This window comes from Hippichthys cyanospilos, chromosome 9 (genome assembly GCF_059441005.1).
Source record: "Hippichthys cyanospilos isolate Australia breed blue-spotted pipefish chromosome 9, RoL_Hcya_1.0, whole genome shotgun sequence".
Classification (NCBI taxonomy): domain Eukaryota; kingdom Metazoa; phylum Chordata; class Actinopteri; order Syngnathiformes; family Syngnathidae; genus Hippichthys; species Hippichthys cyanospilos.
This window is the reverse complement of record NC_142377.1, coordinates 20174337-20195028: the sequence shown is the minus strand read 5'-3', so window position 1 is coordinate 20195028 and position 20692 is coordinate 20174337. Positions and strand designations below refer to the sequence as shown.

General features: G+C 38.1%; 2 protein-coding genes across 4 annotated transcripts; both read left to right on the top strand.

The window, feature by feature from the left end:
- Positions 1–183: 183 nt before the first annotated feature.
- On the top strand, positions 184–3584 carry npffl (neuropeptide FF-amide peptide precursor like). Of its 2 annotated transcripts, XM_088424447.1 has the most exons (4): positions 184–336; positions 650–765; positions 1148–1252; positions 3377–3584. In XM_088424447.1, exons 1-4 carry the CDS (start codon positions 184–186, stop codon positions 3582–3584), a joined length of 582 nt encoding a protein of 193 aa, XP_088280573.1. The 2 variants fall into 2 exon arrangements, with proteins under 2 accessions (XP_088280573.1, XP_088280574.1); XM_088424448.1 differs by lacking the exon at positions 3377–3584 and having other exon boundaries at positions 1148–1268.
- LOC148419375 (protein phosphatase 1 regulatory subunit 1A-like) lies at positions 3582–20247 on the top strand. 2 transcript variants are annotated; one of them, XM_088424446.1, is made up of 7 exons: positions 3582–3844; positions 9584–9644; positions 14299–14336; positions 14443–14506; positions 15243–15422; positions 17004–17132; positions 17925–20247. In XM_088424446.1, the coding sequence occupies exons 1-7, from the start codon at positions 3764–3766 to the stop codon at positions 18002–18004; spliced, it is 633 nt and encodes a 210-aa protein (XP_088280572.1). In that variant the 5' UTR covers positions 3582–3763; the 3' UTR covers positions 18005–20247. The 2 variants fall into 2 exon arrangements, with proteins under 2 accessions (XP_088280572.1, XP_088280571.1); XM_088424445.1 differs by having other exon boundaries at positions 3587–3844; positions 17001–17132.
- Positions 20248–20692: the final 445 nt, after the last annotated feature.

The following is a 20692-nucleotide window of genomic DNA, read 5'->3' as shown; positions in this document are numbered from 1 at the left end:
GTCCCGTCCCTCGCCCCCATCGGCTTCGCGGCATCGTTCTCCAGCTCCCCCGAGGTTCGATGGCGTCTCGGCACGCGGCGTATAAAAGGCAGCGGGTCAGGTCGGTGCTTCTCATCCTGCACTTGCTGCTTGAGCCTTCTTCAGACCCTCTGGAAAGTCTTCTCCTTCCCTAGGCTGGCCAACATGGACACGAGTGCGGCGGTGACCATTCTTGTGGTGCTGATGGCGCTGGCGGGCATCAGCCACGGGCTTCGCGTCGGAGGTGCTCCAGAAGATGGTGAAGCTACGAAGCTTGGCGGCTCAGAGGACAGCGTAGACAACCGCTTACTGGAGACGGTGAGACAGATCGTCAAAATCATCACAACATCTTCCGTATACACTTCGCCACCTTTTTTATCTTATCCAGCTCATCATTCAATTATTTTGGCTGAAAATGGATCATCAGGGGCCGTAAAGGATGTTTTTTATAAATATAATACTGCAGTTAAGTCTACACGCAACACCGAGTAAGAGTGTGCAAGGCTTTGCAATATCCAACGCATACATTAGGAGCAGGGGATTACAATAGGATGGTCATGTGACTTTCATGTGCTTTCTTCACATCTACTCTCGCCAATAACATGTTCCCCATGTCTTTTCTGTCCACCAGGAGAACATCAAAGCGGACAGCGGCGTGGACGACCGTCTGCTGACTGCACTGCTCAGAGCTCTGCTGCTGGGATCTCGCAGAGAAGCCCGGAACTCTGTGCTCCATGAGCCGCAAAGGTCGGTGCTTTTTGTTTCTCAAAAAAAAAACTCTTTTGTACTAGAGACCAACTAATGGATATTTTTTTAGGACAATGCCAATTATGATATTTAGTAACAATAAATTGTAATAAGCAAATAATCGCCCGATTTACCAAAAAATGTATATACAGTATTATCAATCCAGCAACTTTTTTGCCCCTTGAAACAAAAAAAATATTGAGATTGAGGCAGAATGTTTTTGAAAATTCAGCCATTAAGTAGCTTCAGGACCATACATAGTCTACTATTTTTTTCCCCACTTGTCACCATCCATAAATAGATCAAAACATCTTCTTAATGTCAGCCAGCCCCTTCATATGCTGCGCGCCCCTAAATTTTCCGTCCACCTCCACCATGACAGGTTTGGCCGATCGTCCGGAGCGCCGCTTGTGTTGGAGGATCACATCAACTCGCCCGACTGGGAGGAGGCTCCTGGCCAGATCTGGAGCATGGCGGTACCCCAGAGGTTTGGCAAGAAATAATAGCCCGCTTCATGGAGGAATCACATTTGCTAGCTAGATGACGACGGCGACCCGTGTGCATCAGATGAAACTAAACTGGAAAATCACTTGTTTTGTCCTTGAAACCACAAATGCATTTAGTTCAAAATAACATTTTTTTCTTTTAATTTTCTCTCATCACCGACATTACACTGATTGAACTAAATTACCCGTGAATGAGGTCCAAAAAGCTTTTTATTTAAAGAAACCTACAAATAAAAATAAAAGCTTTGAACCTGGAGGACTCCATACATATATAAATATATACAAATGTGTGTGTGGGTGTGTCTGTAAGTGGATATATATATATATATATTTCAGGTTTGTTTTTTGTTTTTTTTGTCTACTGTATGCTTACATTATTTCATCAAAATAACGATCACCCTCTAACAATATATAATTTTATTAGAAGTTTAGGGTGCTAAAAATGATCTAAAAATATATGTGACTCCCCTCTAAAAACACATTTTCCTTAAAAAAAAGTGGTTGGCAGCCTATTCACACACAAAGATAACCCACATGGGCACAGGGAGAAGATGCAAACTCCACACAGAAAGAGTGGTGTCAGGATAGAATCCGTGACCTTCCACCATGCCGTCCACAGAAAATTCTGGAATAAAAATGAACTGAAGTTTTTGGGATTTCTCACATTTCTGCATAAAATCACCATTAAATGTGATCTCATCTTTTCTGCCATTGGTAATGATAACGCTTACATATTCTTGATGAGAATAACATGGAAACAATGAAAAAAATGGGGGGAGGAATACGTAACCGAACCTTCTGCCTAAAGAGACATTGACAGCAATTAATACCATGTTGGTGTTGTTTTTTTTTTTTTTTTTAATGAATAATTTAAGTCAGATTGTGTTGAAGTCTTGTTGATTTGTATAAATTTGGGAAAAATTACAAAACCATCTGTAAAAAGTCTCTATGTTTATTAATCTACACTTAGACTAATTATCTCTAAATGGGGAGAGCTTGGCCCTGTTCCTTCGCTCCCAAGGAGTGGCCTTCCATCAAAAAAAACACCAATAGTTCAGCACAGAATACTCAGAGGTAAAAAAAAAAGAACCCAAGACTGGCAAAGAAGGGCGTTCATGGGTGGACTACACGGAGGAAACTAGTGCAGTCTAAAAAAAAGAGAAAAACGTAAATTCTTGCAAAAAGCAACGAGACACACCACAGAACCTTCTGGCAAAATATTTTGTGGACTGATGGAACTAAAGTTGAACTTTTTGGGAAGATCACGCGACATCATTTGCGGAGAAACAATGGAACATCTCACTGACATCAATGCTTCATTCCCACATGATGCACGGCGGAGGGAGCCGCATGGTTTGGGCCTGTTTTGCTGCCTCAGGACCTGGACAGCTCAGGACTAAATCAACTCCATTAAATGTATTATCGCTATTAAATGTAGTGGTTCAGTTACTTATTCCTTTCTATTCTGACAGTTTGAATGTTCTAACCATTAAAAAATATAAAAACCTGTAAAAATCAGGATGTCCTTAATTAGGCAGACACTTTTTTTTTCCATCTGTGTGATTTTGAGATGAGATGACATTTAATGTTGATTTTTAAGCAGAAATGTGGAGCATTCCAAAAAGAGTCAGACACTTTTACATAGCAATGGCGTCAGCCAGCATAACAACATTTACTTTTTCTTTATCCTCTGCATTGAACGACTAATACCAGGCAAGTATTGATGATGAGAATGGATGAGACGTTTGCCATGATGAATCTTGTTTGAGGTATCGGCTGGACATGCTCTGTTGCAATGATCTGAAATGTGTTTTTATATAATAGATGGCTATACTGTATAGGTTAACTTTTTATCTCAAGGCACCGCTATATCTGACCCCCCTCCAAAAAAAAAAAAAAAAACATAGCTAAACCATGCACTATAAAATACCCATGTTGAATAAAACACAACTTTTCATAAAAAAAAACAACAACAACCTTTTTTTAATCATATTTCTGTGGTGCAATTTATGACTGTTTTCAGAGTGTGTAGTATATATGCAGAGATTTTTACACAGTCAGAGAGAGAGAGAATGTTTTTGTCATGCTCGCTTTTCCTGCCGCAGAGCACCCAGCGCGCCAATACGCACGGTGGGAGGTGCAGAAAAGGGCGGGTCTTCCCGCCTGCTCAGCCAATGCGAGCGAAGGAGATTCGCTTCCAGCCCGGAGTGCCCTTGTCGTCTCGGCGTTGGGATCCAGAGGAGGAGGCGAGGCAGGACAGGCAGGTGCTTGGAATTAGGTCACATCGGGAGTAGGATGCTGAGAAGCGAGTGAATGACGGAAAAGTGCACTTTTATGCGGATGCTCTGGGAAACTGCTTACTTTTTTCATCTTTTTTTTTCTTCTTCTTTTTCTTCACTTTGTTTCACCGGCTTCCTCGATTCCTCCTTGGGCGCTTCAAGAACTGCTGACACTCACGCGCACGCGCACGCATCGACTCCAGCGCAGCCACCATGGAAACCGGCAGTCCCAGGAAGATCCAGTTCACCGTGCCTCTATTGGACACCCATCTAGACCCGGAGGCAGCTGAACAGGTAATACCAAGGCCGGGAAACGTATTACGTTGTGCAGGAGAAAAAGTTTGAAGAGAGAATGTATCATTTCTGGGGAGAAAAAACAGCAATAATGAATTCAAAAAGTTGCGAGACAAAATAATGACTTCGCTACGAAAAAGAGGAAATGTTTTTTATTTATATAATGGAAATGTTAGGATAGTAATTTTATTTCAAGAAAAAAAGTAAAAAAAAAAAAAGTAGGATATTTATAAAAGTTGAATATTATCCGTGATAAAAAAAATTGGACTTAATTTTTTTTTTTTAAGTATATCATTTAAGAAATACAAACAAAATCAAATATTTTTGGAGCGTCAAAACATGTTTTGAAATTCATGTTTTCGAAAAAGAATGAATTTGTACATTTGTTTTTTTAAAAATATGACCTGCATATTTTTGAGAAAATAATTACTGTGAAAGCAGCATATTTTCTCGAGAACACACATTTAATAAAAAAAAAAAAATAAATGTCATAATATGTTTTCAAGGAGAAAAAAGCCTTGTAAAGTTTTGACAATAGTTATACAGCATGTATTCTTCTATTTTTTAAGAATACATTTTCAGAACAAAATTTTGTAATCAGCTAACAAAAATCAGGTTTTTTTTCAAGAAAAAGTAGTTTAGTTTTCCATATATTCTTGACAAAGTAGTCAAATATTTTTTCGTATAAAATCAAGTCATATATTTTGATGAAATAAAAATTGCATTGTCTGTATAGATTGTTATCATTTGTTTGAGGTTGTCTATTTTACATACAGTAAATTGGTTCTCTACAGAAAGTTTTTTTTTTTTGGAACTATTACAACAAAGTTGCATTGTTTGTATAGTTGGGTAGAGGGTAGACTTTGCTTTGTTTTATCAAAGTCCCAAAAGCACATTTTTTTCTCACTCCGACATTCATTTTTGTATTATCTGAAATATTTCTGTGCCCAAACTGAGGCAAAAAACGAGCACATTCCTGCTTTCTTTCCAACCCTCCTGCAGCCAATGAACCGTCTGCATGTCTGCCACCGGTGTGAGATGAAGTGTTTTCCACCTCTACACACACACAAGCGCAAATGTCGCTTTATAACGAGACACCTCAGCATCCGGTAATGTCCGAAGTCTGTAATGAATTTCAAGACACGGAAGTCCGCGATGGCTCCCAATGTGTGCATGTTAAAATCCGCTTGTGACACGTAGCATAGATAAGCCCCCTTTCTCCTCATTTGATGAATCTTCCATGAACAAGACGGCCCATTCATATTGAATGAACCTTGTATATAAATAGCAGAGATTTATGAGTGCGTGTGTCTCATTCGCTGCTTCTGACGCGCATCCGCCTTTTCGCTCCTGCATGACTCAGGCTCTTACAGAATAAGCGGAGGTATTTTGGGGGTTTACAAATTACGAGGACTATGAAAGCCATACAACACACAAACTATTCCCCCCGAGAGATTTGATTCATAATCGAAATACATACAAATCAAATTTGACAAATTGTCCTTCAAGAAACAGTACACTGATTCAGCCATTTTTAGCATTAATGTCTATAATTAATTTGATGGCTATTTTTTTTTGTACATACAAGAAATACAGAAGTTTTATGAACAAAAGTTTTTACTAGCTGGAGACTGAAAATGACCGCACGTTTTCAAGGCTCAGGTTTCAACCAATCTCGGCTCAACTTCTGAATGTCACATGACCAAAGGCGGGAAAACAGGTGAGCCACTAATGGTCAACATCAGAGTCTTGAGCTCACTTTTATCAGTCGGCAGCTAGTGGAAAAAGATTTTTAATTGTAGAATTTGTTTTTAATTGTATTAATTGTAAATGAAAAATAATTTAGTCTGATTAATCAGATTTATTATTGACAAAATGTCAACTCAGAGCTGAAAATGACTAAATAAGCGTACTCTCCATTTCTGTTCCGTTTCCATTTTCCGTTTATACTGTAATTGTTTGTTTTAGTAGTTTAAACCCTTTATTTTATATTTTGCGAGTAACACATTTTTGGGGATCCCAGACTTTATTTCGATTCTTGCCTTTTTGACCTCCTGTAGTTTTGATATTGTGTCTGAAGATTTTGGACTAAGTAAATCACCATTTGCTAAAACATTGCCACTGTGGATTCTGCCTGCCCTGGAACACCTCATCTATCTATCTATCTATCTATCTATCTATCTATCTATCTATCTATCTATCTATCTATCTATCTATCTATCTATCTATCTATCTATCTATCTATCTATCTATCTATCTATCTGTCTGTCTGTCTGTCTGTCTGTCTGTCTGTCTGTCTGTCTGTCTGTCTGTCTGTGTCTATCTATCTATCTATCCATAAACAATACATGTACAGTAAATAGATGAGTTGAGAGGCTAGTAAATTAGTGCTTGTGATGTTAGTTGTGATTTTTTTGTATGCAGAGCTTGTTTAATATGCAAATGGGGTGCAAAACATCATCCAATGTGGAAGGAGTCACTCGCGGGATTTATTTTCTCTAGTTCTTTATTTTATTCCGATTGTTATGTTATCCTATCAATTGGAGCACACAAAAGTCACCACACTAATGAAAATCTAGTCTACCGTAGCTCACAGATGTTAAGTGTTGCTGGATTTGTTTACAGTCTGAGTGGATGTAGTTAATTACATGTGTAGCTCATTATCATTTAGATGAGGGTCACTTAATTAGCAAAACCGGCACAGATGAAGATATGTTTCCATCGGTTATTTTATTACAGACCTCCCAGAAAGAAACAGCCCTACCGCTCCCCTTCAACGTTTGATCATCTTTGTCCTTGAGCTGAATAATGAAATGCAGAAATATTCCCTCAAGGAAGCATATTTTCCAGGAACATTTGAATACATGAAATGACTGGTCTTGTAACTCCATCCATCCATTTTCCTCTTGCTTATGTGAGTCCAGGTCTGCTTTGTGTAGTTTTGTGGGCTATTTCCTGTGTTACTTGAGCATGTGGATGAGTCAGTCGCACAATATGGGAGCATCTTTTTTCCGCTATAGCGCAGCACAGTGAGGTCACAATGGCCTCCCATAAGTCCAAATTATTTATTTATTCATTCATTTAAAAAAAACGGAACTATTGGTCAATTATTTAGTTATTTTTGGTCAAACTGATGGTTCCCCAAGTTACACCGAGAACCACTTTAAAAGATACTTATTACTACTAAAATGAAGGATTTCAGAAGGTATAGATATATATTTAATAAAATAACCAAGCCACCATCGCATTCATTGCAGTTAATTAGAAGAAAGACAATAAACTATTTCATAATGGTCGAATTAAAGGGCATTGTACATCGAAGGCAATGTTGATGTCAAAAAATGTTTAAAAACAAACGCTTTTATCTAATACAGGGATCGGCACCTGGGAGCACTACCCAATAAACACTGATAAACATTCAATTTATGTTTAACAAGAAAAAAAAGTTGCATGAAAAAAATCCCGAAAACAGAAGACAAACCCTGGAAAATGTTTGCAGGTGTTGAACTGTGAATAATCATATTTTTAGTTGTAAAATCATTTTCACCAATAGATGGCAGACATGTTGTGGAATAGGCCCAATGATTTTTTTTTTTTTAATTATTTTTTGCAAATTTTGAATGATATTCAGACAAACCAATATTATAAAATTTTGAGTGATTTAATCTATGTGAAAAAATGCAGGAAATGAATTCTTTCTTTTAATGTCAGCTTGCTGTTAAGCTATTTGTACTGTCCTTGAGTGGTTATTTTTATACAAGCGAGCACCTTATAACTGGTTATTTAGTTTACTTCAAATGCTTTGTTTTTGGGTGTGGACAGTGGATGTTTTACACTGTACACGCATTGAGGAAAATATCGTGAAATATGAACTCAATTCAAAGCATATATTTTCACATATGCATTTATGAAGGTATGAAGAAGCGCACGGACCTTTGTGGGCCTCAAAAAAATGCCGATAGAAATGACCGATACTAAAACCTAAATGATCATGATAAATGATTTCCATCCAAGCAAAGAAAGGCTTGCGCTATTTTAAAGAGAAGCCACAAAGTGTGCTCTCAGCCAAAAACGTCTCTCTGTCAAACAACGGACAGCTTCGCAGGCATGAAGCAACCCCTTCGGTTTAAGTTGTCCATCAGTGAAATTGAAGTCACAAGAGATGCGGATGAGTGCAGTATTTTTCCCCCTGAATGTCAGGCTCACTTTGAGCCACGAATAGTGACTTCGCCTGTCAGCAAAGTGATGCGTGGCCTTTCTGCTGTTTTATGACGGCACTAAACCTTTGACTGATCACATAATAAGCCATCCACACCTCCGCCCCGAACTCGAATTTATGGCATCTACCAGCAAACTGGTACCCTACCCAAGTGATGGAAATATAAAGGATTTGCTCGTGATTCCAGACACGTTTGCTAATTTTCCTTAATCGTTTGTCACTTGCTGACACCTGCAAGACAGTTGGTCGTTCTGGAGAGCTAAAAATAAAAATCCAGTACAGCACACGTGAGCTCAATTGTGTTTTAAAACGTCTAAAAGCTTAAAATGTACAGTTCATTTTAAGCATTAATATTTTCTTTATATAATATATATATATATATATATATACATTTTACGTGGTACTTGATGTAAAAAGGGTTAAGAATCACATTTTACTTCAAAGGCATCTTATTAGGTGGAGTGAATATTTGTGCTTTGCTGCTGCAAAAAAAAAAAAAAAACAACTACTGTAATGAGAGTTTTTTTTTTTGGTCATCATGAATAAAAATAGAATCGTGAGAGCAAAGTGCTGAATGGGTCAATATGCAATCAGGATGTGGGGTTGGCAGCATCCGAAGCAGCAGGAACAGGCGCGTGTCTCTGACTGCAGAAAAGGCACAGAGCACACACTCTTATTCACATGGCCTTCCTGTACTCCACTGATACAGCTCCAATGCTAATGAAGCCTCTTCAACTCCCATTTGCACCGGGCCACTGTTGTGGTACTCTCTTCGCTGCATTTATACACATTATTCTTGAATGAATAATTTATTTTGAATATACTGGTATATACTGTATATAATAAAATCAATCGTTTGTACATACAACACAAAAAGAAAGGAGATAAAATTGAAAATAAAGCCAAACATTAAAAAAAAACATACCCAGTTTGAAAACTACTAGTAGAAATCTACTTTTTAAAAATTTCCTGCCTCTTAAAATATACAGTATATGTAAGATGTTTACAGTATATGTATGTATAGGTATCCTATATAAATATATACAAGTATTCTTCCCACATGTAAAACATGGTCATTTATCTTTATCATTTGGCTTTTGTGTTTAAACACTAAGTGAGCCAGCAACCCGAGTGAGGAGAAGCGGCTATAGAATAGAATATATAATGGATGGGTGAATATCTTACTGCTATTGGGTCAGCCTGTCAATAATTTGGGATGAAAGGGTTTCGCACGATGGCGGAAGCTCATCTGATTCGATGGCTGGAACTCAGGCATCTTCAAAGTGGGTCACATGGTCCATGGTGGCTCTAAGATGATGCAATGAGCATGGCAAATTGTGGAGTGAGTTAATCCTACTTCCATTGCTTCCCAAACCAGCCCTGCAAAAAGGCGCGCTGGATTATAAAACAGGGTCCCAATGAACTGCTCTAGTTTGAAAATTTCACACATTGCCGCGTTGTTTGATTCACGTGGACGATATTTTGTGGCCTTCAATTGCAATTTTTTTCTGCTCTTTCAGATTAGGAGACGTCGGCCAACGCCCGCAACTTTAGTGGCATCCAGCGACCAGTCGTCACCAGGTAACAAGCATTCATTATATTCATGTTATGCATCATGTGACAAGCTTTGCTTGGTTTAATGTTGCTTTAAGTGCAAGAGGTTTTAATGTCAAATTATTGCCATGGGAATTTCAATTTCGGATTTTTGCCCGCAGCATCACACACACAAAAAAATCTCCCCCCAAAAGAACGTCATTTCAGGAAAAAGAACATCAGTTGAAAAAAAAAAACATCAGTCATTGATTTTGTAGTTTTCTTAGCGCCTTGAATTGATAGTTTAAACGTCATTTCGGAACAAAACATTTCAGAGCAACACATCAGAGCCTGCTCACTATGGGGGCCAAAGATAGTAGATGAATGTTGTTGCGACTGTGCTTCCTGGAGCAACTTCAAAATAAAAGTGTCATAAATTCATCTTCAGGTTTCATTTCCTTCTCATACCTCAGATTTCATTTCCATTTCAGCCCAAATATACAAGCAGAAAAGTGCGCATTTGTGCAGGTGACTCTGACTTGTCACATCCGTGTCTGTGATGTGTCATCAGCAGTAGGTAAACGTCACGAGGATGAAGACATCGAGGAGCGATCAAAGCATTTTTTTTTTTACATTACATATTAGAATAGATGACCATTTCAAAACGCTTGATTTTGTGAAAACAATATATATTTTTAAAGATAGCTCCCTTTCATGTCTAAATTGTGAGACTTACCAGGATAATGAAGTCTGCCTGCCTGCACGTTTTATTCTACTTCACACACAGTTCAAGATCTTATTTTGCCTGGGATCCCTTTGCCGCTGCTTCAGAGCAACAGAAACACGGCAGCGTTCTCTTAGGGGAATATGCAGATCAAACACAACCGCGCTCCTCTGGAGAGCTCTCTTGTTGTACACGAGTCAGCCCCGACCTGCTTGTTGCCGCTCCTGCTGTTGTACCACCTTGTGTGTATGCGCGTGCGTACGTGTGTGTAACCTGGCTCTGCAATAAAAACAAGAGTGAGGAGGGGTTGATCGTTTTGGTGAAAATAGACTGAGCAATTATGCATTGAATAAATGAATATAAATGAAATCCAGGAAAGGAGATAAGTCTTACATTACGCTCCATTATACATTCATTAACTCCTACGCTAACAAAATCTTTATTCTACTATCAACAGTGTCGGACTTTTTGCGTTAAATGCCACTAAATTCTTCTAAGAACAAGCTTATGTCTTTTTCTCAAAACCTTGACTTATTCTAGTTGGCAATTTTACACAGGCGGATGTAAAATCAAGCTGCTTTTTTTGCGTCTTCCGTAGTCCGAAGTGCATCCATCCCTGCCGACGTGACGTCTGTGAACAAAGTGGAGCTCTTTATTCGACTTTAAGGCCGCATTGCCCAGATGACACAGACAGCAGATTGAAATAGAATTTCAAACATTTGTCACAGGCTGGAACAGATGCATTGATCCAGACCGGGGCTGGCGGAGGACGCGGCTGGGGGGATGGGGAGGATCTGATACCACCATGAGGGGGAGAAGAGCTGTTCTGGCGTGCCCCAAATCACACAGAAGCCTTGCATTATTTATTAGGCTGCCTCGTGCGCGCCCCATGAACCTTCCCCCTTCCCCACCCCAAAAAAATAGCACCCTTCAGCAGCGTGGCTGCAGATGTACACACAAGTGGCATTTTATCTAGATGAGAATACCAAAAGACAGCACCTGATTTTTATCTCCATGGCAATGAGACATCGGTGAGATAAATGATGCAACATAAAAACCCGAAGCTTTACAAAAAATAAAAAAAACCTTGCAGTTTCCCGCTGAGGTGCTTTCAACTGTTATTGGGCGAAGAACCGTATTCAGTATTCTAAATGGGTTTTCAATATGGACTCCACATGATGGAGAGAAATGGCTTTCTTAAATTATACAGTGTCCCTCATGAAATAAGTACACCCCTTAAATTCTCGTAAAAAATGTATTATAGTGTAAACGATTGAAGAAATTACACTTTGCTAAGTAGTCATGACAGCTTGGATAACAGTGTAAATTGACTAAGTTGTTAAAATATCTCACCACCATGTCTCAATCACTGGCAACAAAAGTGCGCACGCCTCTAAAATGGTCAAATGGAGCTCAAATTAGGCAATTTCCTTCACTGGTGTCAAGCGACTGACTCATTGTTCTCACAAGATCTCAGGTGTGAATAGGCCATCAAACAGCATTGGAAATTCAATATAGCACCTCATGGCACAAATCTCTCGGAGGACCTGATCCCGAACACTAATCGCGCTGATGCATTTCATGACAGCACTTTTGGACTGTTTTGCACAAGACAGATGGAAGATATCATATTTTACGTTGAACCACTTTCCAAGCTACAGTATAATTGTTATGCATGCTTGAGTACCTGCAGCACTTGTTAGTTCCTAAAAATTATTTTCACATGATTAATATCATAAAATTAGTTACAAAAATATTTTTGCGTGTGAGATACTGTTTTTCAAGGATAAATACAACACAGGAAAGGCAACTAGTGAAAAGTAGTACTGTACAAATGACTTTTAGCACTAATATTAGAAATACGAAGCACTTCTCAACTGCTGCTGCATTTGCTGATCTGAGTGAACTGAGAAAGAAGCATCTAGAGCTGGAGAAGCACTCGGCTTCTAAGTAGAGCATCCATGTTGAATAAAGAGGGCACCGAATCTTCTGCGCGTTCTCTTCTGGCTTTGTGTCCAACAGTCAGTCAGTTGGGAGTCTCTGGTCAGATAGAAAAGCCTTTCATTACTGCTGTTATCTTTATTTCTTGGGGGCGCAGATGGGCTCGGAGACACACACAGAAGGCAATTAGAAGCGACATCAATACCAAAGCCATATTTCAAGTTTCTTAACCAGAAAAGTCATCTGCACGTCCCCGGCTGCTCACTCTTCCCGTAGGTGACACGTGATGCTTTTTGAGCTCAGATTTCTAATTGTCAGTTAGCATCGTCTCATTTTTCGCCCTCAAATGACTTTTCTTTTTTAACTTAAACATCATTGTCTTGGTAGACTTCAGAGAAAAAAAGTAATTTAGAAACCAAATGTTTTCATTATCGTGCATTTGAGATAAAAAAAAATGGTTTTGCTGGTGCCTCAAGGCGAATATTTTTTATATATTTTAATATATTTATATACTGTATTTATATATAAATATTGGTCCATTTATATAAATGTATATAGATATATACATATATATTTTTTTATTAATTATTATTAACAATTAATTTACTATTTGATTACTCTGTTGATTATTTTGTTAATTGTTTGATGAATGAAATAAAATATGTTTTAAATGTCATCCTTTCATTGAAAAATTGTATTTTCAAATTGAGAGTGCAAAACCATTGAAAAAAATGATTTAGGTTTTAATTGGGTCTATAACATCTACAAAAATGCATATCATTGGTTTACAGACTAAAGATAGATGCAGATATTTTATTTTCATTCATCATAATGATAATCAGTCTGTTTCAAACTAGAATAAAGACTTCTGAAAATATCAACAGGTTGATATTCTGAGCATTTGGATAATGTTAGGTATCTAAACATTTATTCTATTACAAAAAACAATAGTTTGGTCATTGATTAGTTGTCGATTAATCAATTAATTGCACTTCTCCACTACACCCTTCAACAAAGTGACCCAAGATTGACAAAAAAATATTCTTTTTCCATTTATTTAAATTTAAATTTATAATTTTAAAACTTGCTGACATAAACAGATGGGCTGACGCCATTAGGATCAGTGTTATAAGAGTTCCAGGCCTCTCGGAATACAAATTTTTATTTGACTTGCGAGGCCCCCCCCATTTACTGCCATTGATTTGTCACCAAGTCTCTAATTGCTCTATAAATCTGTCCGGATGTGCTAGAAATAAGGCCAACGACGTAGTTTCATCCGTGACGATCCGAGCGTACGTTTGCTACTTCAAACAAATGACGAATTACCAAAGCCAGCGGTTCCCACTTTTAAGTAGGAGCAATATATGCGCACTAACGCGCTGCCTCCAGGATGCATAGGTTGCCGAGCAACAGGACGGTGTCCTAGAAAAAGTTCTGCTGTGTGCGCATTTAACTGTATCGCTCACGGTTGAACTTTTCGGATCCACTCAACACACTTCTTTTTGTATTTGTTACAGTCATGTGGCCTAAATTGCTGACACATATTCCAAAGCTCCTCTTTGTCTCCCCACGGTCATAAGTTTTTCCACTCGCTTCACACTAGTCCATGAACCGTAGTTCAAGCCCTGTAGGAAGAGTAAAACTACAGTGGGCGTCTATAAAAAGTTGGCATGATACCAAGACAAAGCATTTTGAAACTTTTTCCGCCATTATTTGGAAAACAAATAAGAATCCGATCCAAAGGTGCAATAATAAACAACTCAAAACCCTTTTTGACATCATCAACTCTAGACATGATTTCATATTACTTTAAAATGACATAATTTTGATAAACTCTCATTTGGTGTCTTTCTTGTGGACCCAACCTGATGAGACATTTCATCCTGTGGCATTTTGTGTCTTATCCCACAAGCCACAATAAATGGTGGAAAAAGTTTCATGATATTTCATATTGCAAAGACTTTTTCTATTCATATACTGCATCTGTTTGAATGTCTCCTATTTTTCAATGCAAAACTCTTTGGTTCTCTCTTACAGAAATAGATGAAGACCGTCTGCCTAACCAGCTGTACAAGGTACGTTCATTTTTGCTCTTATCACAAAGATAAAGAACAAAAGAGGATATATTTTTGTCTTATTATTAGATGTATTAATAAATATATATATGTTTTTATTTTCAAGGCTGCCTTATTGAACTCCCCTCACCAGCGGCGAAAAGGACAAAAGGGAACGCCTACAATGAAAGGTGAGTGACCTCAGCGATGGACCGTCAAATTTTGTATCTTGCGTGTGTGTATATGTGCGTGAGCGTAGTATCCATGGTGATACGGCTATTTGCTTTCTGCACATTACCTTCACAGGTACAAAATATTGACATGAAACCACAGAGCAATTAAAACATATTAACCAGAATTTTCCAGGTAGGACACTTCATGAGTTAATAAAACTGTATGATTTATGAAGATCATTAAAGTTTGCTCGTATTAGTCATTAGAGTGCAGTTTTCAAAACAGAAGGCGGTTGTGTTTGAGCAAATACTGATTAGGTATTAAAAGGCATTACACTTAACTTGAGGCTTTCTGAAACAACCTGATTACACGGAGCCTAATTAAGTCGATGAAATAACGACGCTGGGCTGCTTTTCTTCATTTAGTTTTGCCAGGCAACCTGAATCAGCCTCCATTTCGATGTGATTCCGAGTAATAGTATCAAGTTTCAAGCATCACCCTTGCATCAAATCATAACTGGATTTTAATGTGTTTTTTTTTAATTCATTTAAATAGGTTACATTATACGTTTGACGTGCTGGATGTCTCATCACCTCTTCATCTCCAAACCCCTCTCCTCTTCCTCACTGGTTTGCCTTCATCTCAGCCCAATTTTCTCCTTGGCGGCCTCCTCCTTTAACACTCTGCCAACATTCACTCAGCATCCTTTTCCCACTGTGTTATCCTTGATCCTTATCCTTTGCCTGGTCCCAGAGCTGCAGTTTCTGGTGGAGCATCACCTATACAGGCAGCAGCAAGGAGGCGCCGACGAGTGCTCCTCCGAGAGCTGCCTGTCAGACAGGCCCAGCCCTGAGTCGGCCGCCCCCGGGGAGGAGCTCCCACTGGACGAGGCCACCGCCGAGGCCTTTGAGAAGCTGCGCTGCCAAATGGAGGGTAGGTCAGGAGTGGGGGAGCGGATAGAATTGATATACAGTTAGGATTTTATGCACAAATGTTCTGCTCATTAATAACGGCAAAGGTCCAAATAACGTGGGTGACAGGGGTGATATTTCTTGGATATTTCACGTAATAAGAAGAAATGGTCCATCAAGTTACTTATGTTTGAAATAAGTAACTGTTTGCATGTCAACGACTCAAAATAAAGCCTAAACCTGCACTTGTTATAACTTAACATTTACTACAAAAAATAGTGCGCATTAAAATCCATCTACTTTAAACAGCTGTTGAAACACTGAACGAGAATAACATTCAGGGCCATGGTATGCCGTTTTATTTCATTTTCATCAATTGTTTACAGACCTGTGCAGGATACTGCGTGCGGAGTTACAGTCCCCAAAGTCGTTTGTTTACTGTGAGGCATTTTGTCTTTTTTTTTTCTTTTGGTATCAGTTTTCAGCCAAGCTTTTCTCATTCTTGCTTTTTACATTTCAGACAAAATATTTTCATTTTGGTCGATTCGTTACTAATTGTCCCAGTAGTCCGAAAAAAATTAACCTGTAAATGGTCATCAAAACATGTTAATAAAAATGAAAAGGGGGAAAAAAAACAACAATACAAAATTTAATTTAACACACCTGCTCCCTCTTCTCTCCTGGGACAGAATTAAAATAATTGGTTACATGACACTACTACACTTAGGAATGTCCTTTTGTTGCCTAACAGCAGTTTGAACATAATTGTGAGTTATTTTGAAGGAACTATAGAATATAGAAACTATATAATGCCAGAAAAAATACCTGCAATTGATACTTTGCATCTTTCCAAAAATAGGTGAAGTATTTGTAAAAATATTGAATTGAGCAATTTATATATATATTTTTGTTTTTTCTATGGCTGCCGAGTTCCTGGACCGTGCAAATACATGACGAGCTCACTCATTTGTGGCACTATCTCCTGCTACTTATACAGACGCCGTGTCCTTGCTTTAGTGACAAAGAGCGCACATTGAAGCTCCATCTCAGTCCCCGTAATTCACTTTAATAGCAGGTCACCAGATGGTCACAGAGTGCAGCGCAGGCACCCAGTAATTGCCTTGGCTTAATGCATCATAAGGGCGGTATCTCTGGAGTCAACATATACTGTGTGTGTGTGCGTTTGTTTTTTGTGCTTTCATGTATCGTGATACTACCTACAGTATTATACTGGACTAGTTAGTGTTTGGTTTATAACATGGATCATGTATACATGGAATGGGCAAAAAAAGTGCTAATTTGTAACACTTCAATACCAGAAAAATAATACTGTCTAGATCATCGGCAAAATAGTGCAATAATATAACACGACTTTTCAATTGTGATGTCCAATACTGTATACTATGTATTTTCTTTTTGTACCAAGTAATTATGAGATGGCCATGAGCACTCATTAAATAGGTCCTTGTAAATAGACTCAGCAGGAGTAAATACAGTAACACATAAATGTCAGGTGGCATCGATCGAGCACATAATGCGAATCTAATGAGCGTAACCTCATCGGTCAATTATCTTGACGCCCATTATTTTGCGTTTGCAGCAGAGTTCTCCAGGGAGAGTCTGTCAGAAGCGCCGGTCGGCGGACTGGAGTGCCCCCTCTCTAAGGAAGAAACCGGCAGTTCCAGGGTCGCTTCGCCAAATCCTTCATTGCAGCTCAACAACGCACAAGCAGGTAAATAGGAGCAGAAAATAACACCATGTTATGCAGTCAACAAGGTTTTCCCTGGGGACACTCTTTTATGGTATCAATATGCTAAGTGGGTTTTGTGCAAATTATTCTCAAAGCTCTGCTGTGGCTCGAACGCCCAGAGGAAGCTACTGTACAGTAGCCCTTCTTCATTCCAGGCTTTTTTTTTTATTTTTAACCTAGCACCAAGTTGTTCAGTTGAAGCCAAGGCTGCTATAACACGTGAGGTGGTCTATAAACTCTACTCATCCGGCAGTTAAACTGTCAAGAATTAATTGTAGTGATCACATATGTTGATTGTATGTGGGAAGTGTACCATAATAATGGGAATTCAATGTATTGGCTCAAAAGTAGCGCTGCTGTTCTACTGGTAGTGTCAAACAAATGAATTACAAATCAAGTCAAAAGACTCTACAATTAAAAAGCCCTTTTACAGTGTGTGTTGCAAACATGAAAACATTGGTTACATTCATCTGTAATAGTTCCATTCTGAGCAAAGTACAAGGTTAAATAAAAAATAATTGGGCAAGCCAAAATTTCACTCATTAAACTATTTGATTCCTGTGTTGTGTGTTGACAAACCTCTTTCAAAGTATAGTAGCATTGGTTAAATGTGCAAGACAGCACCATGGCAACAACACCAATGGAAACTTGATTAACATTCACTATAGTAACACCCGAAACACGTATACCGTACGGCGAACCGCAATACATGGTACAAACTAGGAGGAAGAGGTCCTCTATGAGTGACATTCATCATCTGTCTGTATTTTGCAGATACTAATGAGGCGACATGCAGCACCAGTCAGCCGGCTGACAAAAAGACAAAGAAGCTCAGCCCAGAGGCGGGAAAATAAATGTTAAAAAGAAGAAGATGAAACGAGTGAATTATAGCGCACGTGTGTACATCACAAATGCTGCTCCTTCTACTCAGCCGGCTCCACGCAATGACAGAAGACTGTGTGTGCGCAGACTCACTTTCTAGCTACATCAGGAAAGTCCTTTAGGGCCTCTGTTACCAGCCACAAAAACAACATTCTTATACAGCCATCCAATTCCCAAGGGACTCTTACATTTTGATTCTATAATTCCAATCCCTCCTGTTTAAAACAGTGTCACACTTGCATATTACATGCCTCCTGTCATGCCAGCATTAATATTTATCACATGCAATATCATCATATGTGCCATGACATCTGCGATTATTACATCAAAGCAATAACACACTGTTGGTACCCCATGAAACATATTACTTTCATCACAGTACTTGATAGCAATGGTGTAGGTTTTATTGGAACAATTTTAATTTGCAAGTGTTTAGTTATCTTCTCTCAATTAAAGCTAAAATAAGGTCAAAATAAACGTCCTTTGATGACACTTGATGGAGATGTCACGGAAAAGGCAAAAGGCAGGTGATTCTGAGGTTTTGTTTTTGTTATTTTGTAGCTACATTGGTATTTTTGCTACAAGATAGTCCCACAGCTTTGTCGAAAGACAAACTGGTCTCATGGAAGTAAGGCGATATGTCCGAAATGAAAGACAAGCTTTTATGGGAAGCCATTTGAGCATTCATCCGACATTCACTAGTATGATAGTATGATCTTAATAGCTTTCCATGAAACCATTTGAGCATATATTTAACGTCAGGAATCGAGTAAAAGTTCAAATGGCCGGCTATACATTTTTGAGTACATTTTGTAGTGTGTTTTTTTTCTCCTTATCAGTACAAGGCTCAAAATAAGCAGTTTCGCATTATAGTTTGTAACATACTGTACATTTTAGACTTTCTGCATCATATAAATACATGGAGGCGCTCAAATGAGAATCAAGTGCCAGCTGAGTATCCCAAACGGTCTTTGAACGACAGTTCATTTGTGTTCAACGGTGCCAGGCTTTGTGAGATTTGATCTGTGATCTTTATGGAACAATAACTAACAACAATAACAAACTCCAAAAGGATCACACCAAATAATACACGAATGTCAAGGCAATAGCCTTATCAAGCTTTTATTTTGAAGCTTTTCCCCAGAATGGTGCATGCCTTCTGATTAGCATGCTCCACCAAACGACTACTTTATCCCAAATTATTGTCATCATCAATATTGCCAACATCAACACACTAACATTAAAGATTCATATTCAATTTCTTATTAAGATCGCTAAGAAACCACTTGTCAGTTAGGCTGTATGATAAGGCACAAGCCTCCGATAGCTGCTCACATGAGGACAAGTTGTATAGTGCAAGGCCATCGATGCATGTCATATTATTATCGTTTAATAAAAAATGTCGAGCCTTGTAATATATTTTTAGAATATTAGAGCTTTACGACGGATGTTAGGATGATAAATAAACGCTCAAATGATTTTCTATATGCTTAATATTTTGGTGGAAAGTTGTCATTTGTTTAGCCTGTGTTGTTAGTGGAATTTAGGAGAGTATTCACCAAATGTGCATACACACGTGCACTTCAGATGCACTTGTTTCTAAATCCACATAATCTGTAATTTTTTTTATTTTTAAAGGTCATGTTGTTAGACAAATTTAAGATTATTATTATTATTATTATTATTATTATTATTATTATTATTATTATTATTATCACATTAGTGATAGAGCTAGGTCCCTTTAATAACAGTGAGAGATGACTGTGATGAATTTGGAAGATATCAGGCCCGCATTCCATGATGTCACACCTTTCCTTTGCTAGGATTTTTTTCGAACATAAAACCTTCACGTAAAAACACCATCTTGCATGGTACCAGTAGATTTGACTTTTCTTTGTTTTCTACGCCAAAAAAATCATTTTAAATACAAGAAAACACAACATTTTAAATTGCTCCTAATTGAAATTGCAATAATATGGAGATTGTGACAATCCCTCCATACACTTCACATTCACATCACGCGTATCAGCCTTGCAATTCCAAAATGTATAAAAAAAAAAATAGATTATGCTTTTTTTCTGCAGTGTACTGTATTTATGAATTCTGTAGTTTGTCTTGTTCGAAATGGTACTTTAACTCGATTAATTTGTTCCAAGCTTACTTGAACTGATGACTTCTCAAAATGTGTTTGATACAATAAAACATTTAAATTGGTGATGTGTTATGATTTATTACAATAACAAATAGAAAGTCGAAGTTTAGCAAGCATGCGCCAGTGGCCATTTGGTTCATTGAGGGTGACTCCCCTAAAAATAGGCCCCCGTGTATTAATAATTCACAAAAACTATGAGCCGGAAGCACGAAAAGCATACATTTTTCATAAACATGGCCGCTTACATTGAGAAGCATTATAGCAAAATAAGTCTACATGCAGTCACTTCCGGGTAACCCTTAAAAGTGCATCGATTGAGGTATTTTGCAAATCCCCCAGCTGGAATCTTAGTACAAAATTGCGCAATATAATCACAACCCCATAGAAGCTGTTTTGCATTTCTAATTTAAAATTTAAATTTAAAACAAATATAAAATATTAATAATAATATTCCTCGCAGATCAAGAAGCACACAATGAAATATATTTTAATTACATTATCAGTAATA

What these genes read in the sequence shown, in the direction of transcription:
- npffl (XM_088424447.1), top strand. Translation starts at nt 184, where the DNA reads ATGGACACGAGTGCGGCGGTGACCATTCTTGTGGTGCTGATGGCGCTG. An exon ending in ACAACCGCTTACTGGAGACG is followed by an intron (nt 337 to 649) that starts GTGAGACAGATC and finishes TCTGTCCACCAG; the next exon opens with GAGAACATCAAAGCGGACAG. An exon ending in AGCATGGCGGTACCCCAGAG is followed by an intron (nt 1,253 to 3,376) that starts GTTTGGCAAGAA and finishes TTCCTGCCGCAG; the next exon opens with AGCACCCAGCGCGCCAATAC.
- LOC148419375 (XM_088424445.1), top strand. Translation starts at nt 3,764, where the DNA reads ATGGAAACCGGCAGTCCCAGGAAGATCCAGTTCACCGTGCCTCTATTG. An exon ending in TGCCTAACCAGCTGTACAAG is followed by an intron (nt 14,337 to 14,442) that starts GTACGTTCATTT and finishes TTTATTTTCAAG; the next exon opens with GCTGCCTTATTGAACTCCCC. An exon ending in GGGAACGCCTACAATGAAAG is followed by an intron (nt 14,507 to 15,242) that starts GTGAGTGACCTC and finishes GCCTGGTCCCAG; the next exon opens with AGCTGCAGTTTCTGGTGGAG.